The following is a 27,747-nucleotide window of genomic DNA, read 5'->3' as shown; positions in this document are numbered from 1 at the left end:
AAGGAAAAATTAGAATTTTGGAAAATTTTTATCCTCCATTATGAGCTTGATCGATTTCCAATACTTCAAGCCTTCCCTGATGAGATTGGAGTTGAAATTAATCACCGATGTGATTTTTGTGCTGTGGTATAATGAAATGTGTCAACATCTGAAAACTGTAGGACTGCTGTATTTTCCAAGTAACCAATGGGTGAAGTTCTCAAAACCATTCATGGGTAGAAGATCCAAAACACAGGATGTATCAATGGATGTCTAACAGTACAAGAGTTCATTGATGCGACTTCGGATTCCTGCATTCAATTAACCTTTAAGAATTTGCCACTTGTCAAATGTTATGTTCAAGAAAAATATCCAAAATCACCTGAAACTGCTATTAAAACACTTCTCCTTTTTCCAACTAAGTATCTGTTGAGGCTAAATTTTCTTCACACACTTCAACCAAAACAACACATTGCAATAGACTGGATGTAAAAACAAATGTAAAAAAAAAATCCAGCCGTCTTCTTTTAAGCCAGATATTAAAGACATTTGTAAAAACGAAAACAATGCTTCTCTTTTCACTGAATTTTTTCTGCTTTGGAAAATATAGTTACTTTTTATTTAAAAGGTGTTAATTTATGTTACCACGAAACGATGGGTTTACTAATTAAATGAAATAATATTTTTAAGTTCCTCAGTTTTAATTTAATGCGATAAATATCAACAGATAAAATGCAATAAACAAACTCTGGGGGTCCTCCATACTTCCTAAGACTGTAAGGAATCCTGAGACCAAAAAAGTCAAAAACCACTGTGCTAGGTTGAGCCAAACTGTTTTGTAAATGAAACCACAAACACTGCATCCAGGGGAAAAATTTGTCCAACGGGTCTGTAACTCAGCGCAGGCAGAAAATGGGGCCAATCCCTGAAGAAAAAGCACAGGGAAGGCCAGCAGGGAGCCATTTTTGGACAGAAGGACCAGGAGATCTCCACTAACACCATGGAGAAACCCCCCCCAACGGTGCCTGCCATGGAGACATTAGGTGCACGCCCAAAGCCTGCTGGGGGTCTCTGTTCAGTCTGGGAAAGCTGTCCTGTACTATAAACCCTAACACACGACGTTCATTCTGAATCCACGTAACGCTCCCCAACTCAGAAGGTTAAGCTGCAAAGCCAGAATCGATTCTTAAAACCTAAGACGATGTCACAGAAGGAATGGGGCAAATTTCATAATCAAACTAAAGCTCTGATCTCCTCAGGCTACAGGGCGGCAGAGGACATTTATACGAAAGCTATATCTGGAGCAGCTGCCCCGGACGGAAAACCATGGTGAGGAAGCAATCAAAGGGTGTTCTGTTTTTGTTTTTTCCCTCAAAATCTGGAAGAAGTGCCAACCCCCTCAAATGGGCACTGGCTAGGTATTTAATTAGAAGCTGGGGAAGGGTGAGGAGGTTGGTGTTTCGGGGAAGATCTGGGCATGGGGTAAGGGTCAAGTTCAGTGATTTCCAAAGTCAGTTTTCTGACTTCCAGCACCGGGAAGGCAGGGACCCCGGCACTGTCTTTCATCCTTGTTGTGTTAGAGTGCAGCTCCGTGCCTGACACATAGTGGTGCTCATGACGGATGAGGGAACAAAAACGTGGGAAGGTAAATGATAAGCGGAATAAACTCCTTTTGTTGTAAACGAGCAGAGCTGATGGTTTCAACTCCTAAAGAGGAGTGACAATGTGCCGCCCCACAGGGAGGCCCTCCGTGGGCGGCCACAGCCAGTTAGCGGCCCCCTTCCTTCCGGGAGGTCACGCTCAGCTCGCTGACTTACGGACCGTAAAATAGGACAAGAAGATAAGTATTTTAGGGGAGAGGAGAGCATGCCCACCAGGCTCCAGAGTGGTGGTTTTCTTCTCTCAGGCATACAGTGCTAGTCAGAGCCTTAGTTCTGTGTTCTAAAAAGTCTTTAATTAAAATCTAAGAATGATAGTCATCTGTCTCCGATACAGAGTTAGAAATTACTCTCTCTCCTCTTTGCAAAGACCAAGAGTTGTAACCAAAAGAATGCAAACCTCAGGGGCTGGAAAAAAAAAAAGAAAAAGAAAAACAACCTGCTGCTGGAACTTATTCATCTTATAACCAGAAGCTTGTAACTCCTGGGGATCTAAGATGTACAGCATGTATCATACATTCAAAAGTCAGTAAGAAAGTAGATCTTAAAAGTTGTCATCACAAGAGAGAAAAACTTTTGTGACTAAGGGAGGTGATGGATGGTAACCAAACTCACTGTGGTGGTCGTTTTACAAAATACACCTGTATCAAGTCGTTATGTTGTACTCCTCAAACTAACGCAATGTTGTATGTTAATATCTCAATAAAACGGTGCAGAGGAAGCATCTAAAGCAAAAACTAGTGCCTGGGCAACGTGTAAAGGGCCACATGCCATACCTGTAGGGACTTTCTCTTTCCCTGCGTGAGTTACCTGATTCACCTGTACTGTGATTTTCTCAAAGTTTGCTCTAGAATAAGAAAGCCCCCGAGAGCTTAGTCCCCTAGTACAGCGTTTGCCCTAAACCATGCAATGGAAGTTTCTGAATCTTCCAAGCCTCTCTGAAAGGTCTTGAGTGCACTGGCCTCCCATGTTGAAGTCTGATCTCTGATGGCATGCCATCCCATCTCGGGGCCGCCCCAGACCCACAGGGCCAGGATCCGCATTGTAACAAGATCCCCCCACAATCTCTGTATATGTTAAACCTGACGGGGGGCTTCGCCAAAAGGTCCTGAGGTCACATCATTTGGAAAGTCTGAAACCAGGCGATGCCTGGCTTTCTCTGTAGTGGACAGTGAACCTTTACATGGAGACACGACACGAACAATAAGGCTCACGGTAATGCTGGATGTTCTAGGAGACGCGGGGCTGCCCAGTGGGAGGAGCCCCGGACAGACGTCCAGCAATGTCCCTCCATTATTGTCCTGCCCCTCCCGAGAACTAGTTCTTGGCTTCCGACAAATCGTAAATCTCTCTTAGGCCTCTGCTACCTGGTGTTAAAAATAAAATACGTGTGCAGTCCTTTACAAATCACCTTCCGCTCTCAATTCTTTGACCCTGGAAATGTCACCGGTGATATACTCCTTGCCCTGATATATCTGGATGCCACCAACAAGGCCTCTACAACTGTTTGCTGTCAGGGAGAGATACATTTCAACCTTCTGGAAAAAGCTTATGCCAAACAGAAATGTGATGAAACATCTATCCTTTGGGACACAAATTTAGTTATTTCTTTAAGTTATAATAGAATGACGTACATTGTCCTGTTTCTTATGTAGGCAACGATAGGATCATCCTTCTGTTTTATAACATAAAAGGCAGCGATGGCTTTTTAATTACATTAGTACCAAGAATTATAATTCAGACATGAGTCAATGAAATTCTAGAGCGGCTTATCCTTTACCACTGACGAGGCGACAGCTGGGCTGGACTGCGCTCCCTTTTATGATCTCTGTGCTTAATATGTGTCTAATAATTATTATTCTTTTTTTTATTATCCATAAAAGTACTTTCTCCCTCAGAGGTCCGCAATGCAGCGTCTGCAAGGAAAATCTGCTGGACAGATCACCCAACCCTCATTAGCAACTAAACGTATGTCAGACACCTTCGCTTTGGCATTCAGTCCAAAGCCTCTATTCTCCGGTTCAAAGATGTCTAATGAGCACTGGCAATAAGCTGTTTACTCAGTCAAGAGAAAGTCTCCCCCCTCCTTGGAAGAATGTCTTAGAATCGATTCGTCTCTTTTCTCTGTAATGCCATCAGGAGATCGCCATACGATGCCATACGTTACAACGGCTTCATCAAGTAGCCTTCCACCCGCCGCTCTGCCTTGACCCTTTCTTGCTGGGTTCTGTGCCCCACTCAGAGGAGAAATTCCGCCACAGCGCCGGCAGACCGTGGGGGCCTAACCCCGCCACACACTCGACCCAGCCGGGAGAAAGGAGCGCCACAGCAGGCTTGCCGAGGCGCTATTTGGATGCTGAGGACACAGCGAATGCCCTTCCTCGGATTCCTTGGCGGGCTTCCTTGTCCACCCTCTCCCCGCCTCCCCACTTCTTCCTCAAACGCCCACCGCGTCCCTCTTTCTGCAAGGCCTCCTTAGGGCCTTTAGGCTTTGCACTAATGACAGTGGAAACGTTAGCTCTCGGAGACACGATGAAACAAAGCGTGGGACACCCCCTCCTGCCCTCTGCAGCGTCCGTCGCTCCTTCCTGACCCAGAGGGGAGCCTGCTGACAGGTGCCCACCGACAGGACGATGTCATCAAAGGCTCGGCCGGTTGGGTTTACTCTGACCTATTTCTTCTTGAAACGAGAGGAAGGGCAACGCTGCTCACAATGTCCCTAAAGGGTTAGTTCCTGTGACGTTCTGGGTCACGCCGTCTGGGGGCTTCAGATCCCAGAATGTTTTCCGACTCAAATTCACCGTGTCTTTCCCGTGACCTAATGGTTACCAAACATATAATTCAAATTACGTATCTAACTCAAAACTCGGAGTTTTGATTTTTCCATCATGTTTTTGTGCTTTTCCTTAGTTTACTTGTTCCGTTCACGGGCTGTTTTTGAGCATCTCCCATGCAGAAAGCACCCTGCTAAGTTGTTCCAGTGGATACAGAAGGAACCAGACAGGTTCGAATGTCAAGGAACTCACCATCGGAGCCTCCCCTGGGAAGCTCCCGGCGATCCCACCACTGAGTCAGATATTTCTCTCCAAAAGGTACCCGCAGGTCCCTCCCATGGCACACATCACCCCACACTCTAATCCACGATTCATTCGGCATCCCGCCCCACAACCTCCCAACTCCTCCTCAGAGGCCACATCTTATCTAACCAGATGTGTCCGCCCCAGAGCCTAAGGCAGGAGCAGGTACAAGACAGGCAATAACTCTGCAGGGAAACGCATGCAAATGATAATGCACATAAAGAAATATAAGCACAAATCAAAGGCAGTGTGTCTCATAAGAAAAATAAAATGTTGCCAGGCTTGAAAGAGGGGGTTTGCAGCAGGAGTTAGGGATGGCTTCCAGAAGGAAGAAGGTTTGGGGCAGAGCCTGAAATATAGTTAGCAAGGTGGGAGGGCAGGGAGCAGAGGGCTGGGGTAGGGTGGTGCAACAGATAAACATTCCAGATGGAGGGAACAGCATGAGCAAAATCACGAGGATGTAGGGGAAGCAGCAGCGGGATGAATGGACAGTGAAGGGAGCCGAGGTTTAAGCTGGAAAGGATGTCCATGCACCCAGCTTAGGGCAGGCTTGTCACCTTGCCCTGGGAATGAGATCTCAAATAAACAAACCTCAGAAATGGGAACTTACTGGGAACCCTGATAAAGAGGCACATCCTTGGAAACAGAAAAAAATAAAGAGGTATTTATTTACTTTAGTGCAAAGTACTTTAGTGCAAAGTTTGATATACAGCAGACAGACTCCTGGAAGGATAGTATCTCCTACCCAGGCCACATGGGCTGTGGAACAAGGACAGCAGGTGTTATCAAGCCAGGGACAAAGAAACCAGTTAAGGTCAGTGATTATTTCCAATATATCAAACTTAGCCAGAAGAACTCGGCTATAGAAGGATTAGGCTTCCTGGAGTTGGAGCCTTCGACTTCCAAGAGTAGGGGGGGAGGTAACAGAAGGTCGGGAACTTTCAGGAGCCCAACGTGCCAGTGCTTTTCTCATGAACAGGCCCACATCTGGAGAGTGAATTAGGACACAGCTCCAGAAGGGATTGGGAATGGCTCCCAGACATGATGCCAGTTCAATTGTCACTCAAAACAAAGTCTGAGTAGGCAGCTCCAGTATCCAATTCAAACAGCCTAAGGATGATACATTCCCAAGGCAAGAGCTAGAGAGAATCCTAAGGAACCTTCTAAGAATGGAGGCCTGACACCATTTACTTATCAATACAGACCAGAGCCAGGGCCAACAAAAAGAAAACTTTGAGATAGATATTGAACCATTATAACACCTATCAACATCTATCTTTTTTCTATTAATTCCACGTGACCGTAACATTATTAACAATGAAATCCTTGAATAAAAAAGATGTTGTATACTCGCTTTAAGGAATCAGTGAGAACAGGAAAATGATAAGCACCTGAGACCCCTGCTTCCAGAATGATGTTCCACAATCTACTTTTGCATCAGAATCATCTGGCTGCCCAATAAAAGGCATCCTAACCTGAGTGAGGGACCTAGAATATGACTTTTTTTGTCAGACCCTCAAATATTAAGCAAATCTTAGGCAAACTAAAATTTTAAAACAACTCCTTTCACTTGTGGACAAGGAACACGACTGGACAGAAAGGGGGCAAGAGCGAATGAGAGAAAAAAATAGAATTTTGTGATGATGAATTTTATGTATCAACTTGGCTGAGCCATGTCACCTAGATATTTGGTCAAACATTATTCTTGATGTTTCTGTGAGAGCGTCTTTGGATGAGATTTACATTTAAATCAGTGGACTTTGAGGAAAGAAGTTTATCCTCATAGCACGAGAGTGGGCCACATCTAATCAGTTGAAGGCTTGAATAGAACAAGAGGCTGACCTTCCTTCCCTAAGCAGGAGAAAACTCTGCAACAGATGGTCAGCCTACAGACTTCATCCCCAACATCCACTCTTCCTGTTTCACCAGAAGACACCTTGCCTTAGAGCTGCAGCTCCTTCCTGAGTCTCCAGCCCACTGGCCTTCCCTGGTCAGATTTTGGATTCACCAAGACTCTACGATGAGTGGAGCTACAATGAGATTATTCCTAAGTGAGCTTATTCCTTAAAATAAATCTCCTTAATTCGTATACATATGATATGATACGATAAGAACATATATGCCATCCATACATATATAATATATCCCATTGGTTCTGTCTCTCTGGATAATCCTAATACATAACTCTTGCTCTTGAGAGACAAGATCCATGGAACCTGACTGGATCTGAAGAAGGCTTAAGGTCCACACCAGCGAAGATCCCTGATACTCCCCTTTAAAATAATTGGGGAACTATCAAGTCGGCAGCAGCCAAACTTGGTGATAGAGTTCAAAAAGAAGTAGTGACCACAGTCATTTTTTTTAATAAGGAGAAGAAAAGATCAGAATCAACCCTTGTAAAGAAAGCAGTTCTCAAACACTGAGAGCTCCTGGCCATCCTACAGGAAACACATAAAAAGACTTTCCCAGGATGGTGTGCTATCTAAGAGCCGCGAGCCACAGTTTTATTGCAGACCACCCGTCAACTGGGAGTGTGCAAAGGCCTCCAGCCGAAGCGCATCTGACAGAAAAGAAACGAGGTCCGTTACTAAATGAGAGTGGCATGGACAGAACAGAATTGCTCTTACTGTGATGGATGACCTAATAAAGACACAAAAGTGATTAGCAACAATCACTTTAAACCATCCAGTAGAGCTCTTTTTTGTTTTGTACTGTGGAGTGGATTCTTGCACTAGGTAGAAGACTAGACTACATGGCTTCTAATTTTAGGAAACAGCACAAAGAAGGAAACCTGACAGCAACAGTCTTCTATGGCCAGCAAACTACTCTTCAGTCATTGTTTTAAGTCACGAAGACAAACACGCACAGCCACGGGAACTCAAGTCGATTCAAAAAAGATGAGTCAACTCTCCATTCCCACTCCGGCCATCTTTCTGTGAATGGGGAGACTGGCTTCCAGACGGCTCTCTCCAAGAGAACAATGTGGTGGGTCTATAAATGGATATGGTAATTCCAGCCTAGTCATTTGCTTACAGTCACCAGGGATAATTACAATGGCTCAGGTAAGAAGGCTGGCCATAATTTCCTTCAGTTCCCTGAAGGTAAATGCAGGCTCTGGCAGAAGGGACAACAGCAGAGGCCTCACACCTTATGAGCACCTGGTGTGGACCCAGGAGGTGGGGGCACAGGGGGGAGGGGGGCACCCAGAGCCCCTCAAAAGAGCCGGCCCCCATAAGGAAGCCGAACTTCCCCTGAAATGGCCTGCTACTTAAAATTAGCACAGATTCTTCATGAAGGCTTCTGAGCCATTTTTGTAGGAAAAACGAAGCGCTTTGGCAAGGCCGGCCAAGTTACCTGCCAGGTGCTAAATGCTTCTGCTGCCTTTTCGGTGAATCAGTTCTACAGGTGAGGGCTGCAAGCCGGCAACATGCATGTTTTCAGAAAACACGGTGGCTGCTTTATGGGTAAAAAGTTTCCCCAGATGGGGCATCCATTATAAGAGAAAGCTCACAAGGAAACAACCTCTCTGTCGGTCCCAACTTCCAAGGACAGCCTTCCCTTCCCCGTTGAAGACATTTCTCTTTCACTACTGTTGTCTTCTTGGGGGCTAACCAGGCCTCAGAACCGTTCATTGGGAATAGTACGAATGAATTTGGGGAACACCGCTGTGTCTCCTCTTTGCATGTGGGAGGTCTGACACTCTTCCAGCTGGAGTGGTTGGCTTTCCTCAGTCTCTCACGCTTCATCTCTTCTGGAACATCTTCAGCAAATAAGCTGTCCACTGCTTCCTCATCTTTTCTCGGGTTCTATACCCCTTCTTAGCGTCGACTGTCACAGAAGAACTCTCAATAGCCTTTACTGCTTCACTTTCCCCGTAAAATAAATTGATAGGGGCGCCTGGGTGGCTCAGGCGGCTGGGCATCTGACTTCGGCTCAGGTCATGATCTCGCGGTCCGTGAGTTCGAGCCCCACGTCGGGCTCTGTGCTGACGGCTCAGAGCCTGGAGCCTGCTTCAGATTCTGTGTCTCCCTCTCTCTCTGCCCCTCCCCCGCCCATTCTCTCTCTCTCTCTCTCTCTCTCTCTCTCTCTCTCTCTCTCCCTCTTTCTCTTTCTCTCTGTCAAAAATGAATAAACATTTAAAAATGTAAAAAAAAAATTAAAGCTGAAACTTCACCTTCAACCATGTTAAAAAAAAAATAAATTGATAAATGGAGCTTCCCCTCAGGAAAGAGACGAAGAGAAACATGATCCAAGTTGGCCAAGATGGAAGAAAACGGGATTCGCAGGGCAGGCTTGGCTTTGTAAACGAAATCCCACTCTGCCTCCTGGACTCATGCCGGGCACCATCCCCTCCACCAGGGATTTCATTTTGGCTTTGGTTTACATTCGTGTTCCTTTCCAACCATTTAGCAGAAATTATTGCTCCCACTACTTTCTCAGGCCCTTCTGCCTGCTGCGGAGGACGATCTTACAAGGAAACGGGAAATTGACACCAGTGTAATACCGCACCCGAGACATCAAAGTCGTGGATTCTCCAAGATGACGCGAGCAACACGTGAAAGTGTCTTCCAACACCCACCTGCCGGTCCCCCCCCTCCCTTCACCCAGTTCACACCGCTACCACCGAATGCGCTGGCATTCCCACGGGAGGCGTCACGGGGCCAAGTTTACCCGTGCTGCCCTTAACACTGGTCTAAAACAAATCATGCTCAGGGCGCCTGGGTGGCTCAGTCGGTTGAGCCTCCGACTTCGGCTCAGGTCACGATCTCGCGGTCCGTGGGTTCGAGCCCCGCGTCGGGCTCTGTGCTGACCGCTCGGAGCCCGGAGCCTGCTTCGGATTCTGTGTCTCCCTCTCTCTCTGCCCCTCCCCTGCACGTGCTCTGTCTCTCAAAAAATAAGATAAAATGTTAAAAAAGTGTTTTTAAATTAAATGAAATTAACAAATAAATAAATAAAACAAATCATGCTCTTTTGGGACTTGGGGGACCCACTTCACTTGGCACGAATTCCAGTGGGCAAATGTGCAGAACTGGGGAGACGGGCAAGGAGGCAGGCGGTGAGAGGAACACATGTGCCCTAATGGAACAGGCCCCCTCGTAAAGGGCAGAGTCTCCCTCTCCCGGGACGTGGGGTACAGCCCACAGGTCACCTGCAAAAGACCGCAGTCCACCTGTTTTAATGGAGCTCTCTAGTGATGGAGTGGGTCTCAGTGGCCACAGTCCCTTACGGGTCTGCCTCCCACATCCTGTCAATCACCCAAGAACAAGGAGGAGGAACTGTACTCAGCTCCTGCCCCTGCCCCTGCCCCAGGCCCATGTGACCCGAGCCACTAAAGAAAAAGGAGAGCAGGACTCAGGTCTGCCGTAGCACTGATGACACTGGCCCACAGAGGTCAAATGTAACGTCAGGCTTCTCGTCCCAGCCTCTTCTCTGTTCCTTCTCGTGCTTTTCTCTTGCTTTTGTAACTCTGCTATAGGCGCTGGAGAAATGCAATGTTTAAGGAGGGGATTCTGTGATCACTGGGAAATTAATGAGCCTGCTCACCTCTCCTGTCTTCCGTTTCTCTTGATTCTGCTACCAGATACGATGGCTATTTCTTCTCATAAAATCTCTACTTTATACCCAAGCAAAATCTGGCACTGCACAGATTTATTATCACTACTTTAAAAATTATGTGGAGGGGCGCCTGGGTGGCTCAGTCGGTTAAGCATCCGACTTCGGCTCAGGTCACGATTTCGCGGTCCGTGAGTTCGAGCCCCGCGTCGGGCTCTGTGCTGACAGCTCAGAGCCTGGAGCCTGCTTCAGATTCTGTGTCTCCCTCTCTCTGACCCTCCCTCGTTCATGCTCTGTCTCTCTCTGTCTCAAAAATAAACATTAAAAAAAATAATAAAATTTAAAAAAAAAATAAAAATTATATGGAGATTGAAGATCTATATGTTACATACCAATGTGCAATCAAAACCAGAAATTTGAGGGACTCTTTCAGCAAATGCACTTGGTCTCTCCCTGTCATTCTTGATAGACACATAGATAGATACGTAGCAATATATGAGCATAGATATACGTATTTATGTAAATATAGGCTTTAGAGCTACCAGGCGTCCCCTTACCTCTGACGGCTTCGTGCTGCACTTTCCTTTTCCTGAACACTCCAAGGTATTTGCATGGCTCTCCCCCGGCACGCAGGTGCTGGCCTTCACCACCAGAGTTAAACGCAAAGCCACAATAGATTTGGTAATGGAATCATTCACAAAACCTGGAAAAAAAGAAAAGAAAAAGGAGGGGACAATAGGAAATGTAAAGTAAAACGCTACCAACATTCTTTCTACAAGACCATGAGTTTATTTAACTCAGCATTTGAGTCTGACAAGCAAAACAAAATGGAATATTAGGCAAACAAATACAGCATGTGACTAGCGGCCATTCAGACCTCCGGCCTGTTAAGAAAGGCCAAGCGTCATGGGAAAATACTTGATGCCCAAGGAAGAGGAGTACCAGGCACTGAGTCATCGCCTTAGATGCTGTTGTCCTGTGCCTGCCCGTGCCCCTCTGGGGGCCACCTGGTCTCTCGATTCCACCCCTACGTTAGCATCTTACAATCTACTTTGTTCTGAGCTCATCTTCTTCCAGTCAAGAGTAGTGATCCTCGGGGCGCCTGGGTGGCTCAGTCGCTTAAGCGTCCGACTTCGGCTCAGGTCGTGACCTCACGGTTCGTGAGTTCCAGCCCTGCATCAGGCTCTGTGCTGACAGTTCAGAGCCTGGAGCCTGCTTGGAGTTCTGTGTCTCCCTCTCTCTCTTTGCCCCTCCCCCACTCATGCTCTCTCTGTCTCTCTCTCTCTCAGAAACAAGTAAATATTTTAAAAATTAAAAAAAAAAAAAAGAGCAGTGATCCCTAACCAGTTTTGAAACCAGAATCTTCATCATTTTGCACAGGCTTTTTCCAAGTACACGCTGCCAACGTTCCAACATAAGTGGCTCAGAATCTGGGAGGTTCAGGTCTGGGGGAGACCTCTGGCAGGCATGTTTTTGGAAAAGGCTCCCTAAGTAATTCGAACATTGCTTCTAGTTAAGAACCACTGGTCTGGTAGAAAAACTAATTTCAGTAACACGAGTAATATTATTACTAAGGTAAATCACCTGGAATTAGAGGCACGCACTGAGCCTCTGAAAGCACGTTTTACGCATCTGTTTTTGAAAGTCTAGGTGACTCTGTTATTTAGGCAATATTTCTATTCTCTAGCTCATCGTAAGTCTCTGAAGTTCTTAGAGACACCTCTGATAAAGGTTTCTATATTGGCTTTATTTGCCTAATAAGACCGGGAGTATTCTGGCCCTAAAATACTTTAGCAAACTATTAAAGAAATCAATCTTTGCAACAGCATGCCACATATTACTATGTAATTCCTAATTATGTCACCTAACCCCCCACCGGGAGTCAAAAGGATATGCACGCTATTTTCAACAATATACGGCTCACACGAGAACGGTGCCTGCCAGCTCCTTCTAGGTAAGAGTGAAATTTCAGTAAGTTGTTGGCACCTCCCTTTGATCATGTCTCAGGGAAAATGCTTAGAGCGGCTCATAATGAAAAGTAATACTGTCCAATTTAACTTTCATCAAACTGCAGCTGGGTTAGAGCAAAGCTGCCCTCAGGAAATCCCACATGCCAAGAGCAGGAGCTGTGCCCTTTACAAAGGGGCAGCAGGAAGAATCTGAAATGAAATAGAATTCACTTTTTTTTTTTTTTTAGAAAAAGGAAGTTCTTTGGGGCTTTATAAGTGATCATTTGAAAGTTGTTGAAAAGCCAGTGTGGTTTCTTTGACATTGCACTCAAACTGATGGGACACTTCCAGCATACTTACAAGAAATGAAGAGCAGATGGTCACTATCTTTACTCTTCCTTCATAGCATGAAATCAATACACGTAATATAATTCTTGATACAGACCTGCAGAGAGAAGCCTGTCCTCCTCTTCAGAATTCTAAGATCCACAGGCCAACTAATTAAGTGGAGAAAACCCCGCAAAGTAGGAATGAAGACCGCATTCTGCTTCTGTTTGTGGAGCTGCCCTGCGACTGCCTTTTGTCAGCCCCTGCGTCTTCGATGGTCTTTCCAAAAACTACAGAATGATGCCGTGTAGCAGGTGTCGCTTGGGGGTCGCTCTAGCTAACTAACGCCTGGTTTAACTTAACAACAAGCAAAGGAAAAAGAAAGGAGATTAGAAAGAAAGGAGAGAAGGAAGGAGGGAAGGATGAGGAAGACAGAGGAGGAACAGCAAAGCTCGAGACGGAAACTGCATGAGACCCAAGGAAAGGAAACACCAACACAGGAAAACAAAGCAGAAGTGGAGAAAGAAAATGAAGGCCCTCCAGGGGCGCCTGGGTGGCTTAGTCGGTTGAGCGTCCGACTTCAGATCAGGTCATGATCTCGTGATCTGTGAGTTCGAGCCCCACGTCGGGCTCTGTGCTGATATCTGGGAGCCTGGAGCCTACTTGGGATTCTGTGTCTCCCTCTCTCTCTGCCCCTCCCCAACTTGCTGTCTGTCTCTCTCAAAAATAAAGATGAAAGAAAGAAAGAAAGAAAGAAAGAAAGAAAGAAAGAAAAAGAAAGAAAGAAAGAGAAAGAAAGAAAGAAAGAAAGAAAGAAAGAAAGAAAGAAAGAGAAAGAAAGAAAGAAAATGAAGGCCCTCCAGCAAAAGTTTCAGGGATTCTCCCACTTCTGATTACACTCTATCACCCTCCCAGTCTCAAGAGAAAATACAGTCTTCGTTCCAACCACAACAAATGCTAAACTAGAGTTCTTTGAAACTTTTCATGAATAAACATATATTTAAATCATCACTGTGTACGGTCCAAGTTTACGATTCTGACTCTGAGGCAGAAATATTGGGCCACTTTACGTGGACAGACCATGTGCTCCAGTGAGCAAGCGGGCGCAGGGGATGGGTGGGATGGGCTGCAGTGTGGGACGGAAGGAAGCTGGATTCATTGGTCCTCCAGGCAGCAGACATTTACCCAGCTCCAAGTAGGAGGCCGCATTCAGGATGAGCTCTAAAGGCTGAGAATGAGCCAGCAAAGAGAGCTGAGAAGGTCACGTGTCTCGTGGAGGAGGAGGTCATGTGTCACACGGATGGGAAGGTCAGTGTGACCCACGGATGAGGACATCAGTGTGTCAATGGCCCGCATCTTGATGAGGACAGAGAGGCAGGAAGGGCCAGATCAGCGGGCATCTCGTGAAACTTAGTAAAATGGGAATCCATTGAAGAGCTTTAACCAGGGGAAAAGCACATGACTTACGCTTTTTCAAAGATCACATTTTGGAGGAAGAACCAGTAAGACTTCATGTACATTGGATGTGGGATATGAGTGAAAAGACAAAATCATACATACAGTAAGCAACCTTGTGGGGGGTCGTACTGGGCAAGTGAATCAAGATTTCTGTTGCGAACAGACTAAATTTGAGATTGTGATGAGACCCCTTTTCCAAATAAAGTGGTCAAAAGCTGGTGGCTGGACGTAGGACATAAGTAGTTAGAAACATCAGGGCTGAATATTTAATTTTTTTTTTAACGTTTATTTTATTTTTGAGACAGAGAGAGACACAGCATGAACGGGGGAGGGGCAGAGAGAGAGGGAGACACAGAATCGGAAGAAGGCTCCAGGCTCTGAGCCATCAGGGCTGAATATTTAAATTGGGGCTTCATCTGAATACAAATGGTGTTGCATTTTTGGGACAGGGAAGGGCACGTAGGGAGAGGAAACAGAGAGAGAGAACAGGGAGCAAGAACCAAGCTTTACAGGACAATATTCACAGTATAAACTCAGTTGTGTGTTGACATCAGACCACAGCAGAGTCATACTGGAAGAATTACCTGAAACAAGTCGCTGCATGATATTTCCACGGTGGGGTTGATAAGAAAAGACAAGATTTCTGCAGCATGGAGGGCATCTGGAACTACATGATGGCAGGCCTTTGACAACTTCAGCATCGAAAGGGGAGACTGTGGTCCCCGACAAAAACTTTCAAGGATGCTGCATAGTTCACCTTAGAATTCAGATGCTGGGAAAGGAAGAGGAGAGGGAGGAAGAGAGGGAGGGGAGAGGGAGGGGAGAGGGAGGGGGTGTTGGAGGGAGGAAGGGAAGAAGGAAAAAGCTACTGCTACACTTGGAGAGCCCCCTTCTACTTGCTACACATCTGGTGATTTCCCTAATGAGCTTGAAAACGATAATGAAGGAAAACTTTCTCCAAAGATTATCCAGAGATCTGTTAACACCCTCAAGTAACTCGTTACGATGACAAATAAAAGTTGGGTTTCCTTCTGCCTCTCCCTACTCATCCTCCCCTAAGCTTGCACAAAACCATGCAAACACTCTGCCCTGCCCACAACCCCACACTGTGCTCATTAACACTGTAATAAAACGTCCTGCCATCACTACAGTCCTTTTAAAACGGTGACTTTGCCAAACTCGCCTCCCCTGGTGCCAATGAGAAGCTGAGAGCAGCTGAAAGGGGGTCCAGTCATTATCTTTGGGGCGGAGTGGTCAAGCATCAATTGGGAGAGCAAGCGAGATGGCCGGCTCCGGGCCATTAACTGTTTATTTTACCACTTGTCCTCTTTAATATTAACACTAAAGGTCTTCAATGGACTTTGTAGTTAATACCTCATTGGGATTAGTGGCAAAGGAAATTTGCATTTCTCACCTCGGTGGTTTGACTAAAGACCATTTTCTTTCTTGTTAAAGGAAAGCATACGTGCAAAATAAAAATTCTGGCCGTAAATACTTGAGCAGTAGGTGTTGCAAACAGACTGCCGACTTTTCCTATTAAGACTTGGCGAGTCATTTGGCACAAACCTATAACCTATAAAAACCGTTCACAGTCCAGGAAGTCCCATGGCTGGCAGCCGACAGGCATGAAAGGCTTGAAATATTATGGGTTTCAGCTCCAGCTGGAGACCCAGGGTTTTTGTATTAACATAGGCATTGGGAAGGCAAACCCCCCCGGTTCCCACATCCCGTGCCACAGAAGCATGGATGAAACGGTGTATCTGCACCGACTTTTTTAAGAAGGTAGAATGGAGGTTAGTGCAAAGCTTAATAAGCTGGTTGGGATCCCCATGGATTTGTGACTCAGTGCCTGTGGACTGAGAAGCAAAACCGGAGAAATAAATCATCGTTTGACAATGTCAGGCCAGAGGCAAAAAAGAGAGCTTGATGCAGGCAGCAAATATGAACCCAGACCAAGTCCAGGGCTCCGTGATCCTGAAAGCAAGGCTTACTCGTACCCTCTACCACCCGAGCGAAGCTGTCTTTTCTTTTGCAGGTGTGACAATGCCAGCAGACCGAGAGTTACGGTGGAAAGTGAAGACGCACCAGAAAAGCTGTCACTACACCTGTGTAGTGCCTGGCCACACCAACCACCCTAGGACCTCATTCAAGGTCTTTGTGTCTTTTGGAAACAAGGCTTGCTCTAGATTTCCATGGAAAGGCTGGGTTCTTTGTTCGCCTGCTTACTTTCCAGTTTCGATCCTTAAAGCAGGATACTGCTGTTGGGAACACTCACTCATGTGGATTACCTCATTTTCTGCCGGTTCCCGAGTAACGTATGGCCAGAAATGCTTTCTGAATCAGGAGACGCAAGGGCACATTAACAGCAGCAGACCAAATACTTCTACCGTGGCCACACATCGAAATCATCGGGTGGGTTACACCTGGCCGAACGACTATGAAAAGTACATATTAAGTACTATCATTTGCTCTAAAGACAAAGAAATTGCAGGGATAATGGGGAGCGACTGTTGAAAAAAATACAGTCACCGTGCTATCCCCCGAAGACAGAATGACTGGCTCTCAGTAAATCTTACTGTCAGAGGCAGCGGCTCTTGACCACCGCCTCCTGGCTTTGTCCAGATCTCAACAGCACCTTCTGTCTGTTCATGCTGCAGAGAAGACTATGAAAAGTCAGCACTGAAACACGGGCTCTACACTGTAACATGAGCCAAGGCTCCTCAGGCTGACGTTCTACACTTTTCCAAAAGAAATATCTATTCCCGCAGTAAAGGGTTACTAGCCCGGAGTGCTATATTTCTGTTTCTTTTTTCTTTTTTTCAAGAACAGGTTCACCCTCCCACACTCCTTCCTCTACTAATATTAGACTCAGTTATTTGTCCTAAGTAAAGACTTGAGTATTTGAAGCACAGGAGTAACTACTAGTTGCCCGACGGTATCTATTCTCCTCACATCCCTTTAATAATAGAGGAGTTTTTGCTGAGAACGGGGCCACCCAGTTAAAGAACACGCCTCTCCTCAGCGACTCAGGGATGGGATATGCGGCCCTTCTGTGATGTCCATCTACCAAGACTGAGCAGGTGTTGCCCTGCCCATCCCTCCCACCCCACTGCCCCATGGCAGTGGGGACAGCAGGTCTGAATCCAGAGATGGAACCTGTGTGGTGAGGGTTCAGAATTGCCCTCTCGGTCCTGGACCAGCCGCCTGCTCACTGTAACAGGAGAGCGATGTACCTGGAACTTGCTTCGGCCAATGTATCTGAGGTCTCTCTATTACAGCAGATGAGACTGGAGTCTAACCAATACACGTGTGCAAAGGAATCATATAAAACCCCTTCTCTTGGGCTACACCCACCATCTGCCCTTTGACTCAGAAGGAAGCACTATTTAGCTACTACTTAGTGTGGCAATCTCACAAAATACTAATTCCATCACCCCTCTCCTCTGTAGTCCTTAGTATTCACCAAGCAGGGTTGGCCATGAGAGTGGCCCACCTATAGACAGGGGAGGAGTGGGAAGAACCGGACACAAGCTTAGGAAAAACACCTAGTTGTCATTCCTTTTATTATATAGGGATATACTGAATGTGCATATTCACCTGCAGGTTCAGTCTATAATTTGTAACTCCTCACTTATCCTGTAGATAGTGTACGTTTCACACTGCAGAAGTAACTGCCCACCACATCTATTCATCAATTTCAAATCAGTTCCACCTAATGAGTGGCTTTACTATCTAGACTAACATGATTAACCAGGCCCAAGTGCCGACATCAGGGTAACGGGAGGTCATAGTTGGCTCTACCACCAGGTCGAGTTCTCGCCACCTCTGAATTTGGGAGAGCGATTTACACCACTCATGCCTTGGGTTATTTCTAACAGAGATAATAACACTACCTATTTCCTGAGATGGTCATTATGAGTAAAGGTCTTAATATTGGCGAAGCTATTAGTACAGTGCAAGCATGTAGAAAGGACTCTATAAATCATGGTCATCACCACCATCACCTCCATCACCACCATCACCATTATAATCATCACCCCCATCATCATCACCATCACCATCACCATCACCCCCATCATCATCATCATTGCCATCATCACAACCATTATCACCATCATCATCGTCCCCATCACCCCCATCATCACCATCACCCCCATCATCATCATCATTGCCATCATCACTGCCATTATCACCATCATCATCATCACCACCATCCCCATCATCCACAGCAACGTCAACAACCCAACGTCTATTTAAAGTGGGATCCTCAGTGGAACTTAGACTTGTGTAGGTCTGAGGAAATAGCTCTGGGAAAGCAGGTCCCCTGAGAAAACAGCAGTGCTGGCTCATACGCGTGGAGGTCATTTAGAGAGTCCCCTAACTCGGTTTCTCTGATATCAAAACTTTTAAATGGAATTCTTTTAATCATTTCCACTTTTAAAGATTATTGCTAGAATTTAAAAATAATGTCTAAATAAAAGTACACCACACATACATAATAATGTGCCTTTTACTATCTACCATTTTGAATAATTCATACCTAGATTCTACTTCAAGAAGCCAGGCTCTAGGCTACATTTAAAGTTGTAAAGAAAAATATGTGAATAAATGAGGTATGGCTACAATTCATAGGATTGAAAAACATTTAAGAAAAAAGGTATATGCAGCAATTAATATAAGAAACGCTGGCCAATATAATGGGCATGATGGTACAAAAAATAAAATTATAAAATCTTTTCTTGGAGCAAAATTTACAACAAAGCCTGTCAAATCTCTTCCTGTGCCTATTTCTGGCATTAAGTAATCTCCATTTAGAAAAAAGAAATTCATTGCCTATGAAAACCACATCCTAATTGGACACATTTTTTTAAGCCAGTTCCTGAATACCCATTGGTAGAACATGAAAATTAATTTGCACTTTCCTTTAAAATTTTGTTGGCTCACACAGAATATACAATTGAAATTCTTCATTTGTTTAATCTTTTTCAATGTCTATTTGATCGCCTTTTCATAATCAGTTAGAATTGTATCACTTAATCTTCCATTCGTACAGTTTCAACTCATCAAATACTAGTAAATCACTTGCTAAATTACTGTAGAACTCATATACAATTACCCACCGCATCCAGTCATTAATACCCAATGAATGTATTCTGATTAATGGCATTACTATGAACGTCAAAATAATTAATCACTTCTCTGTGTTGATGTGAGGGTAATAGGAGATTATAAATGCACAGCTAATTGGGCTGCAGATGACTTTATAAATGTTAAGGCGTTAGAGAACCAGGCCTGCAGAGGAGCTAACATAAAAAGCGATTGATTGACGTGTTTACCTTCTGAACTGTTGCAAGCATTGTGGACGTGATCCTTCTTTCAACTGCCTTTGTTCTATCGCATTCCTTTGCCTTGCTTTGATTCAAAACCTCACATTTAAGTGGGCACCAACTAGATGGTCTGGTAACTTCGAGGTCACATGAAAGAAGTTACCTGAATTTACACGTGTTTGGTCAGAGTTCTAATTTGAGATGCGTTTGCCTCTTGAATTATGCATAGCAACTTCATCTTCCAGAGCATGTATTATTGTACTAAAAATAAAACTAGCCAACGTATTGCAGTAAAGCCCCGGTGGTATGCCAGGGTTTGAAAGAAAAACGACTGGGAGGGAGGGAGACATTGACTCAGAATCAGTCCGTCTAGCTGGACTATTTCTAGCTCCTATGAGCATTGTCGCCATAAGAACAGTCAGGCCCTTGGCCTCAGTCCTCGAGATGCTCAAAGGCAGCCTTGACTATCTGCTCCACTCTCTGGAGCTCCAGAAAGTTCTCTACCACTCTGCCCCTCACTTATCTGGTTCACAAACACTTAACATTAGAATCACCTACAGAGTTTATTTAACTGTTACGTCGGCTCCAGCCTGACCTAGTAAATCCGAACGTCTCGGGATATGGCCAAAGACACCTGTGGGTTTGCCAGCTCCTCCTGATGTCCAACTGCCCGGTATATCATCTTAAGGATGACTTCTTTCCTGCCACGTTAAAACGCATATGCTTCGGCAGGAACTATACACAGGATGAATGTGCTTACCAGCTCCTTCCCTTCGACAGCTCCTCCCCGCCGAGATCTTAACGTGGCCTCCACAGCCCAGCGTGCCTGACCCAACCGACTTCACCACATCTCCACCTCTCTCGCCCTTGTTCTCTAAGCTCCAGCCTTGTGGCCTTGTTGCAGTTTCTTCGATATTACACGTTGTCTCCTGCCATAGGGCCTTTGCACATGCAGTTCCAGTCTTCTGCCTGGAAGGGTCTCCCCATCGCCTAGTTAATATTTCAGCCTAATTACCTTTCTTCAAGATTGTGATCCCCAATCCCCCAAACTCATGTCAGATTTTTATTATCAACTACAGTCTTAGCACGGTGTGCTTATCACAGTTGTAACTTTCTATTGATTTGTGGAATCGTTTATTACCTGGGGCCCCACTAAAACATAAGATTCACGAGGCCAAGGATTTTTATTTGTTTTGTTCATTGCTCTACTGCCAGTGCCAAGCAGGCACCCAGCTCAGTAGGTGCTCAATAAATATTTTGGGGAGGGGCTGCTCCCGGGTGGCTCAGTCAATTAAGCGACTGACTCTTGGCTTCGGCTCAGGTCATGATCTCGGTTTGTGAGTTGGAGCCCTGCACTGGGCTCTGTGCCCGCAGTGCAGAGTCTGCTTGGGATTCTCTCTCTTTCCCCCTCTCTCTGCCCCTCCCCTGCTCGCTCTCTCTCTCTCAAAATAAATAAACTTCTAAAAAGTTAAATAAATAAAAATAAATAAATATTTGGGGCAGGAAAGAAGAGAGGGAGGTGGTGAGGGAGGACAGGCCTGGTGCCCAAATGGCATGTCGGCAGATACGAGGACACCAGAGGGATGGACTGGCAAAGAGAAACAGGAACCCAGCAAAGAAAGCTGGTAGTGACATAACACTCCCCTGACCTCCCATGTCTGCTAACCGCCTTGGCGGAAAGAGTAATCAGTAGCAGCTCTGACCACAAAGCAGAGCAGTTTCAGCTCCAGCCAGGAGCTGCCCTGAACACAGAGCCCCAAGCCAATTTGGGTGGCAAGCCCCATTATGAACCGTGCCCTGCCCCAGATCATAAACAATACCACAAGCCTGCTCCAGGGCTCACCAAGAAGGAGTGAGTTACAGACTGTCCCTGTTCCCAATCAGCTCTCTCTCAAAATTAAATTCTAGAATTCTGTGTGATTGGCAGTTTAGTGGGCTGCAGAGGGTTTCCTTTATCTGTCCAGAGCAGATTTTCTTTATGCTTCAGTCTTTACGGAAGTCCTGGGAATGCTATCTGATCGTCAGTTCTTTCTAGGGATACTCAGTGTAGCAAATTAAAAATCCAGTCCGTCTTCCCTTACAGCCTTGCACTGCCCCAAATCCCAATCTGACTTTGAATAGACGGCCTTCACGGCTGGAAAATCTAAAAGGGAATCACAGTGTGTAGGGCAGAGGCCCCAGAACAAAACAAACAAAATGAACCTCTGTTCCTATCTGAAACAAAGAAAAACTGATCAAACACAGCAAGTGGGGCCTGGTCTTTCCTTTTCTTTTTTTAAATGAACTTTAGGGGCACCTGGGTGGCTCAGTCGGTTAAGCGTCTGACCTCGGCTCAGATCACGATCTGGCGGTTCGTGGGTTCGAGCCTCGCGTTGGGCTCTATTCTGACAGCTCAGAGCCTGGAGCCTGCTTCGGATTCTGTGTCTCCCTCTCTCTCTGACCCCTCCCCCGCTCAAGCTCTCTCTCTCTCTCTCTCTCTCAAAAAAAAAAAAAAAAAAAATTAACATTAAAAAAAATTTTAAATAAAAATAAATGAACTTTATTGAGGTATAACTTACATACAATAACATACAATGAGGTTTTCCAAACATAAAAACTCTAGTAATTACCACCAAGGTCAAGATATAGAATATAGTTTTCTTCGCTGACGTATAGCTGGCATAGAATATATTAGCTTTAGCTTCAGGAGTGCAAGACAGCGATTCCACAATTGTCTACGTTACACTATGCTCACCATGAGTGTGGTCACCATCCGTCACCATACGCTATTATTACAACATTTTTGACTATTCCCAGTGCCACACTTTACATCTCTGTGACTCATTTACTTTATAACTGGAAGTTTGTACCTCTTAATCTCCTTCACTTACTTCGCTCATCCCCTCTGGCTTCCATATCCAAAGCTCATGGGGGGGGTGGGGGGGGGTCCTTGCCTTGGTAAAAGGGCTGCCTGCCACCACAGGAGACCCGGCTTCCCAGTACAAAATGCAAGCTTTGGACTGAGGCTCTGTTAGTCGAAGCCAATCACACTTTGATATTCTGAAGGAAATGCTCCTTGAAATACAACTATCCCAGTTACAAAATGAGGACGTCACAGGGATGAGAAGTACTATGGGAGTAGGGTCAGTAATACTGAAGGGCGCCTGGGTGACTCAGTCCACTGAGGGTCTGACTCTTGATTTCGGCACAGGTCGTGATCTCAGGGTTGGGCTCCGTGCTGAGCACGGAACTTGCTTGAGATTCGCTCGCTCTCTCCTCCCTCCCCTTCTCTCCTCCTGCCCCATTCCCTGGCTTGTGTGTACACTCTCTCTCTCACTCTCAAAAACAAAATGAAAAAAAAACCCTGAAATAATGCTGTATGGTGACGGATACTAACTACGCTTATGGTGAACACCGCATAATATACAGAACTGTCGAATCAGCATGCCATCCACTTGAAACTAAGATCACGCCGTCTGTCGACTATACTTAAATAATGAAAATCTTTTCAGGAGGGAAAAATACAACGATCACGTTGACAATGAATTCATGTTTTTGCTTACTGTTTTTATTCATGAATATTAGCTACGTACTATATCCTCCTCATATATACTAGCATTGTTTCCAACTCTAAGGATTCTGTTTCTTTCCAAACTAATTGTCCAATTTCACACGCCCTTACACGCTCTCACTCACAGACTCCAAGCTGTCTACCCTTTTACGGTCCTCCATCCGTCAAGTCCTTTAAATCATAGACGCGCAATATACACGCCTGTGTCTCTACATGTGCAAATGTACGTACGGATGCGCGTCCACGGATGTGCAGACACACGCACGGGCATCTGTGGGTGCAGGTGCAACCGTGTGTCGACACGTAAGTACACACACGTACCTCTGTATTTACGTGTGATGGGTGGACTGATGCAGGCATGCGCATCTCTGTGTCTCGACAACGTATCCTATAAAATAAAATCAGAGGCACAAAACCCAAAACAAGCCTAAACCAAGTGTTCCAGAAGGCTGTAATGGTCTTGGGAGAAATGTGTCTGATCAAACTTTCTGAGACACTGGGTCTGTGACTCCAGAGCCACACCTGGACATTCAGTTGCAGGAGACTCTCACCCACCACCTCTGCTTGATTTTTTTTTTTTTGAGGGGTTGTTTCCCAGTTTGAGCTGGGTTTCCACACTTCCAAAATAACCCCCCTCTGATTACTTCCCAGGAATTCAAAATGTACTTAACTTATTCATTTGATCAATGTTTATTCAACGCCTGCATCCCCCAGGCCCTGTGGCAAGTGCTGGTGATATCACAGTGAGCAGGCCACACTCAGTCCCCTGCCCTCACCACGCTTGCGTTCTGCAACTCCGATGTCTGTCACTTTTGACGCTGCCTCTCCCCTTGCTCCCAAGACGTACAATCATATCTAGAGAATCCAGCTTCACAATGTCCCTGGGAGGCGCTGACCTGCCGTCTGCTGCCACTCCCCCCGCTCACCCCCGATGTTGGCTCTTCCTGCTCACCGCCAAAATCTACTCCACGGCGCTCATCATACTGTACCAGCACCACTGCCCCCACCTACCCGTGCTCTCTCTCCTTCACCGGAGCCTCTCACTCCTACCTCCTATCCTCTTCTGAATCTTCCACGGCTCACTTCTTGATTGAGATCCCCTGCTCCAGCCTAACTGATCCCCGCCCCCCAACATTGTGATCCATACCAGTCCTCCTACCCTGAATGTCTTTCCCCCCTTATACCCACTCCTCGGTTCAAGGCCAAGCTCAAAATGTACAAGTCCAAAGCCTGAACTTTCTGCTGGGTGGTTATTCTTTCCTTGTGAGTTCATGTAGCCCTTAAAATTCATCCAATATTTAATACACACCCTTTTATCTTCTCATTTATCTCTTCATGTGCTCCTTATCATCTCAAAAGCATTAGTATCTACCAAGAGCAGCAATTACTTATTTTATGAGTATCTATACTCTTCCTCTTACTTTCACTTCTCAGGGGAAAGGGCTTGCGTGCTGGGTCAGTTCCCAGGAAAATTCTTGGTAGTGGAGAACCCCAAGAAGGGACAAGACAGAAGAACTAAAAGCAAACAAACAGACCCAAGACACTACACACTGATACGTGGAAGAAAGAGCCAGAAGTGCAAAAAGAAAACGGCAAGAAAAGCCTCGAAGGCTAGATGCTGGACTGAGATTTGGAGGAGCAGGCCATGAGAGTGGGGGAGAGAATTTCACAAGGCCAGTGCCAAACACATGGAGACGGCTAAGAGAGTAATGAGGAGAGAAGATCAGTAAGATTGTTGCTGCATGGGAAGAATGCATTCTTCCCACTGCTGTTCATGTGCTCTCAAAAAGATGAATAAAGATTCCAAGTGTTTTCATCCATTATTGGCTACTGGACTGGGTTTATTTGATGTGACTGGATGAACAAGACTGAACCATGGGACAGTAAGAGTTACCTGGGTTACGTGAGTCTGTCCCTTCTGCCTGGAGCCTAAAAAATCTCTCAAATACAGGAACTGGAACCTTCTATTTCTTTGTATCCCCAGTACTGAGCACAGTGTCCTACATGTGGTAATTAATCAACAAACATTCACTGATGGTAAACAGAGAGGTGGATGGATGAGGAGAGGATACAGATCCTGTTTCTTTGACACGGTAGTGTTCCAGAGGCTGCTATCACTACTGACACAGCCAAACAGTATTTCTCCGTGTATTTACTTAATGAGATTTCCCATTTGTCTACCAGGCAAATATAGCTTTTGTAGGTCAAACTCACAATTATGGCATTAAAACAGGACAACCATGAGCACACTGCTTGTTAGGGATGTAGGTGAATACCAAAAATAACTTGGCATTCAAAACCCAAATGTCAGAGAGAGCATTAGAGAAAAGAAAGCAAAAGAGTCTTGTTGAAATGAAATCCTAATTATTTATATTCCTCACCCAAAAGCTAGGCAATTTTTTCCTGCTGACATGCCCTATTTTGGTCCATTTACTTGCTGCTCTGAGTTTTCGACCTGAGAGCTTTGTAAAAAACAATTACGACTACCATGATCTTGTGTCAAAGTCAAGTGATCGTCTCTAAAGCAGCCCTCGTGGGTTTTCAAAATATTTGTCTTTTCTGGAAAATCCTTTGCCCCATTCTCACAGAGTAATTTTGACCCATAAAAAGTCTACCAGAGATGGAACTTAAAGATCTACCTTCAGGATATGGAAATGGGAAAGCAAAAGAATCTAAGAGGAGGAGATAGAAATGGAATTGGGGTTGCAGCCTTCTGGAATATGAATGTTCTTTGTATAGCATTAAGCAGGAGAAATGTCACTAGAATCTGACTGTGTGGTAAGGAACATGACCACTGTTCGTTCCCCATCTCCCCTCCACCACCATTTTATGTCTACTTGCAAATGCAATAATACACTGAAACCATTCTGTTTACTATGACTCCGACATGTAACCACTTTATATATGTTCTGCTTAAAGAGATGGGTACTGTCCTTTCTCTGGAAACTGTTACCACTTTTCTACCTTGCAGAGATCCCTGAACATTTCAGATGGCTAAGGAAGTTGCTAAGAGGTGTATGTAAATGTGAAGTTGAATCGAGTTAACAGCCACTAGCCACAAGTGGGTGGAAAGGGGACACCATGCTCCTTCAAAGATAAACTAGCTGACCTCAGTGAATATTGGAAGAAACCTAAGGACAGTTTGATAATGCATATCAGAGTTGTTAAAATATATAAACCCTTTGATCCAGCAAATTCTGTACCTGGAAATTTAACCCAAATATATCATCAGAAAGGATCCAAAGGCAAGGTTATACCAGTGCTTGAAATTCTACATAAAAAGGCAAAAGATATCAAGGAGCCAACTGTTTAACAGCAGCATATTGATTAAATAAATTACAGTACATTGATCTGATGGAACACTATACAGCCATGAAGAAGACCTATTCACACAAAACAATATCAGTGACACATGAAGTGAAATGGGCAAATAATCAAACAGCGTATGAATGTGCTCCTCTTACCAAAAAATAGTGTGAATGCTATTTATGTTTAGATTATCTATTGTCATAGAGCCTTCAAGTTTTTCAAAAGAGAGTATATTATCTTTTGGTGAGAGAAAACCGTAGTTCCAGGGTTTAGCCCTAAGAATCAATCTCTCTCTCCCTCCCTCTTTCTTCCACTCTTTCCCATACTCCCTCTCTCCCCCTTAGAAAGAAGAAAAAGAGGTACAATAGAGGGGCAGAAATTGGCTGTAAACAGCGATTAATTAAATCACTTTCTAACTTGAAATTTGCGCTGACAGAAGCTAAGAAAAACTTGGACAGTAAACTGGTAAAGCCCTGAGAAGGTGTGTCCCTAAGTTAAAAGGGAAAAAAAAACCAGTTCGAATTCTATGGATAAGATTTGGGTTAAAACTATTATCAGTTATTTTCAGAGCTAACAAGAAATTCTTTAAAACATAAAGATAATTTTCCTTACTAATTAATTTCTCCCAAGTAATCCACTAGTAAAATGTGCTACTTTTATTTTTTAAAATAAAAGGCTGAGGGAGAGGGAGAGACAATGTGGCCGAAGGGAGAGGGAGAAAGGGAGAATTTATGGTTACGAAGACATTACCTTGAGTTTGCCTCTCGAAACCAGGCGAACAGTTCCACCTGAGGCATCAGGCCCACATAATAGGAGAATCACCAGCAGACTCTTTGTTCCCTTAAATTCTGAAACTGGTGCTTGAAATCTACAGAAGCAGCTTTGTAATGGACAGTCGTGCTCGGAGGCACGGATCTGGATTCGTAGTACTCTATCACATGGTTGTCCTTTACTTCCTGATTAGTTCCTAGGATCCGCACAAATTACGGTGTGTGAAAGCACGACCTGAAGAGCTTGTAAAGGAATCTGGATGTTTAGCAGCCAGGTCTGTGGGTCGACCAGCAATCTGCTTTCCACAGAGCCTAATTCCAGACTGTCCCGGGGGGTAAGAGAAACATCTCATGCCACCATAGCCAGGACAACCAACACTCTGTGGGGCCCCGGGGAACCTTAGACTGTCAACTCTAGGGACCCCACACGTCCATAATGGAATGTGGTTTACAATGCTTAGTTTATCACCACGATCAATAGGTACCAATAAATAAATGATGCTGATCATGACAGTATTTAGGAAAATAAGAGCAAGGCATTGAAGTGCAAGGACAACTAATAAAAAAAAATTCTAATATTCAATACCAATAATAAAAAGATCAAAACAGAATAATCGTGATTGCTGATAATCCAGAAATGTGGTTTCAATCTAGGTAAATTTTAATTTAATAGAAATCTTCCAATCAGGCAAATGGGAGCTATAAGAATTTTATCCAAATTATGCTGTTCAGGGCAGCCTTACCCATCCCCTACTTTTGTTCCAACTATTGCTTTTTATTTGAACACTTT

The 27,747-nt window shown here is 44.9% G+C and overlaps 1 protein-coding gene across 1 annotated transcript in view; it reads right to left on the bottom strand.

Moving 5' to 3' along the window:
• DNER (delta/notch like EGF repeat containing) overlaps positions 1–27,747 on the bottom strand; it is a 317,214-nt gene that overhangs the window by 138,039 nt on the left and 151,428 nt on the right. The window contains exon 5 of the mRNA XM_019445680.2: positions 10,825–10,970. Coding sequence (XP_019301225.1) covers positions 10,825–10,970 — 146 coding nt within the window. The remainder of the gene's footprint in view (positions 1–10,824; positions 10,971–27,747) is intronic.

This window comes from Panthera pardus, unplaced genomic scaffold, assembly GCF_024362965.1.
Source record: "Panthera pardus isolate Hobbes unplaced genomic scaffold, ASM2436296v1 HiC_scaffold_10, whole genome shotgun sequence".
In the NCBI taxonomy this organism is placed as follows: Eukaryota; Metazoa; Chordata; class Mammalia; order Carnivora; family Felidae; genus Panthera; species Panthera pardus.
The sequence above is the reverse complement of the archived record's forward strand: the minus strand, read 5'-3'. Positions and strand labels throughout refer to the sequence as shown.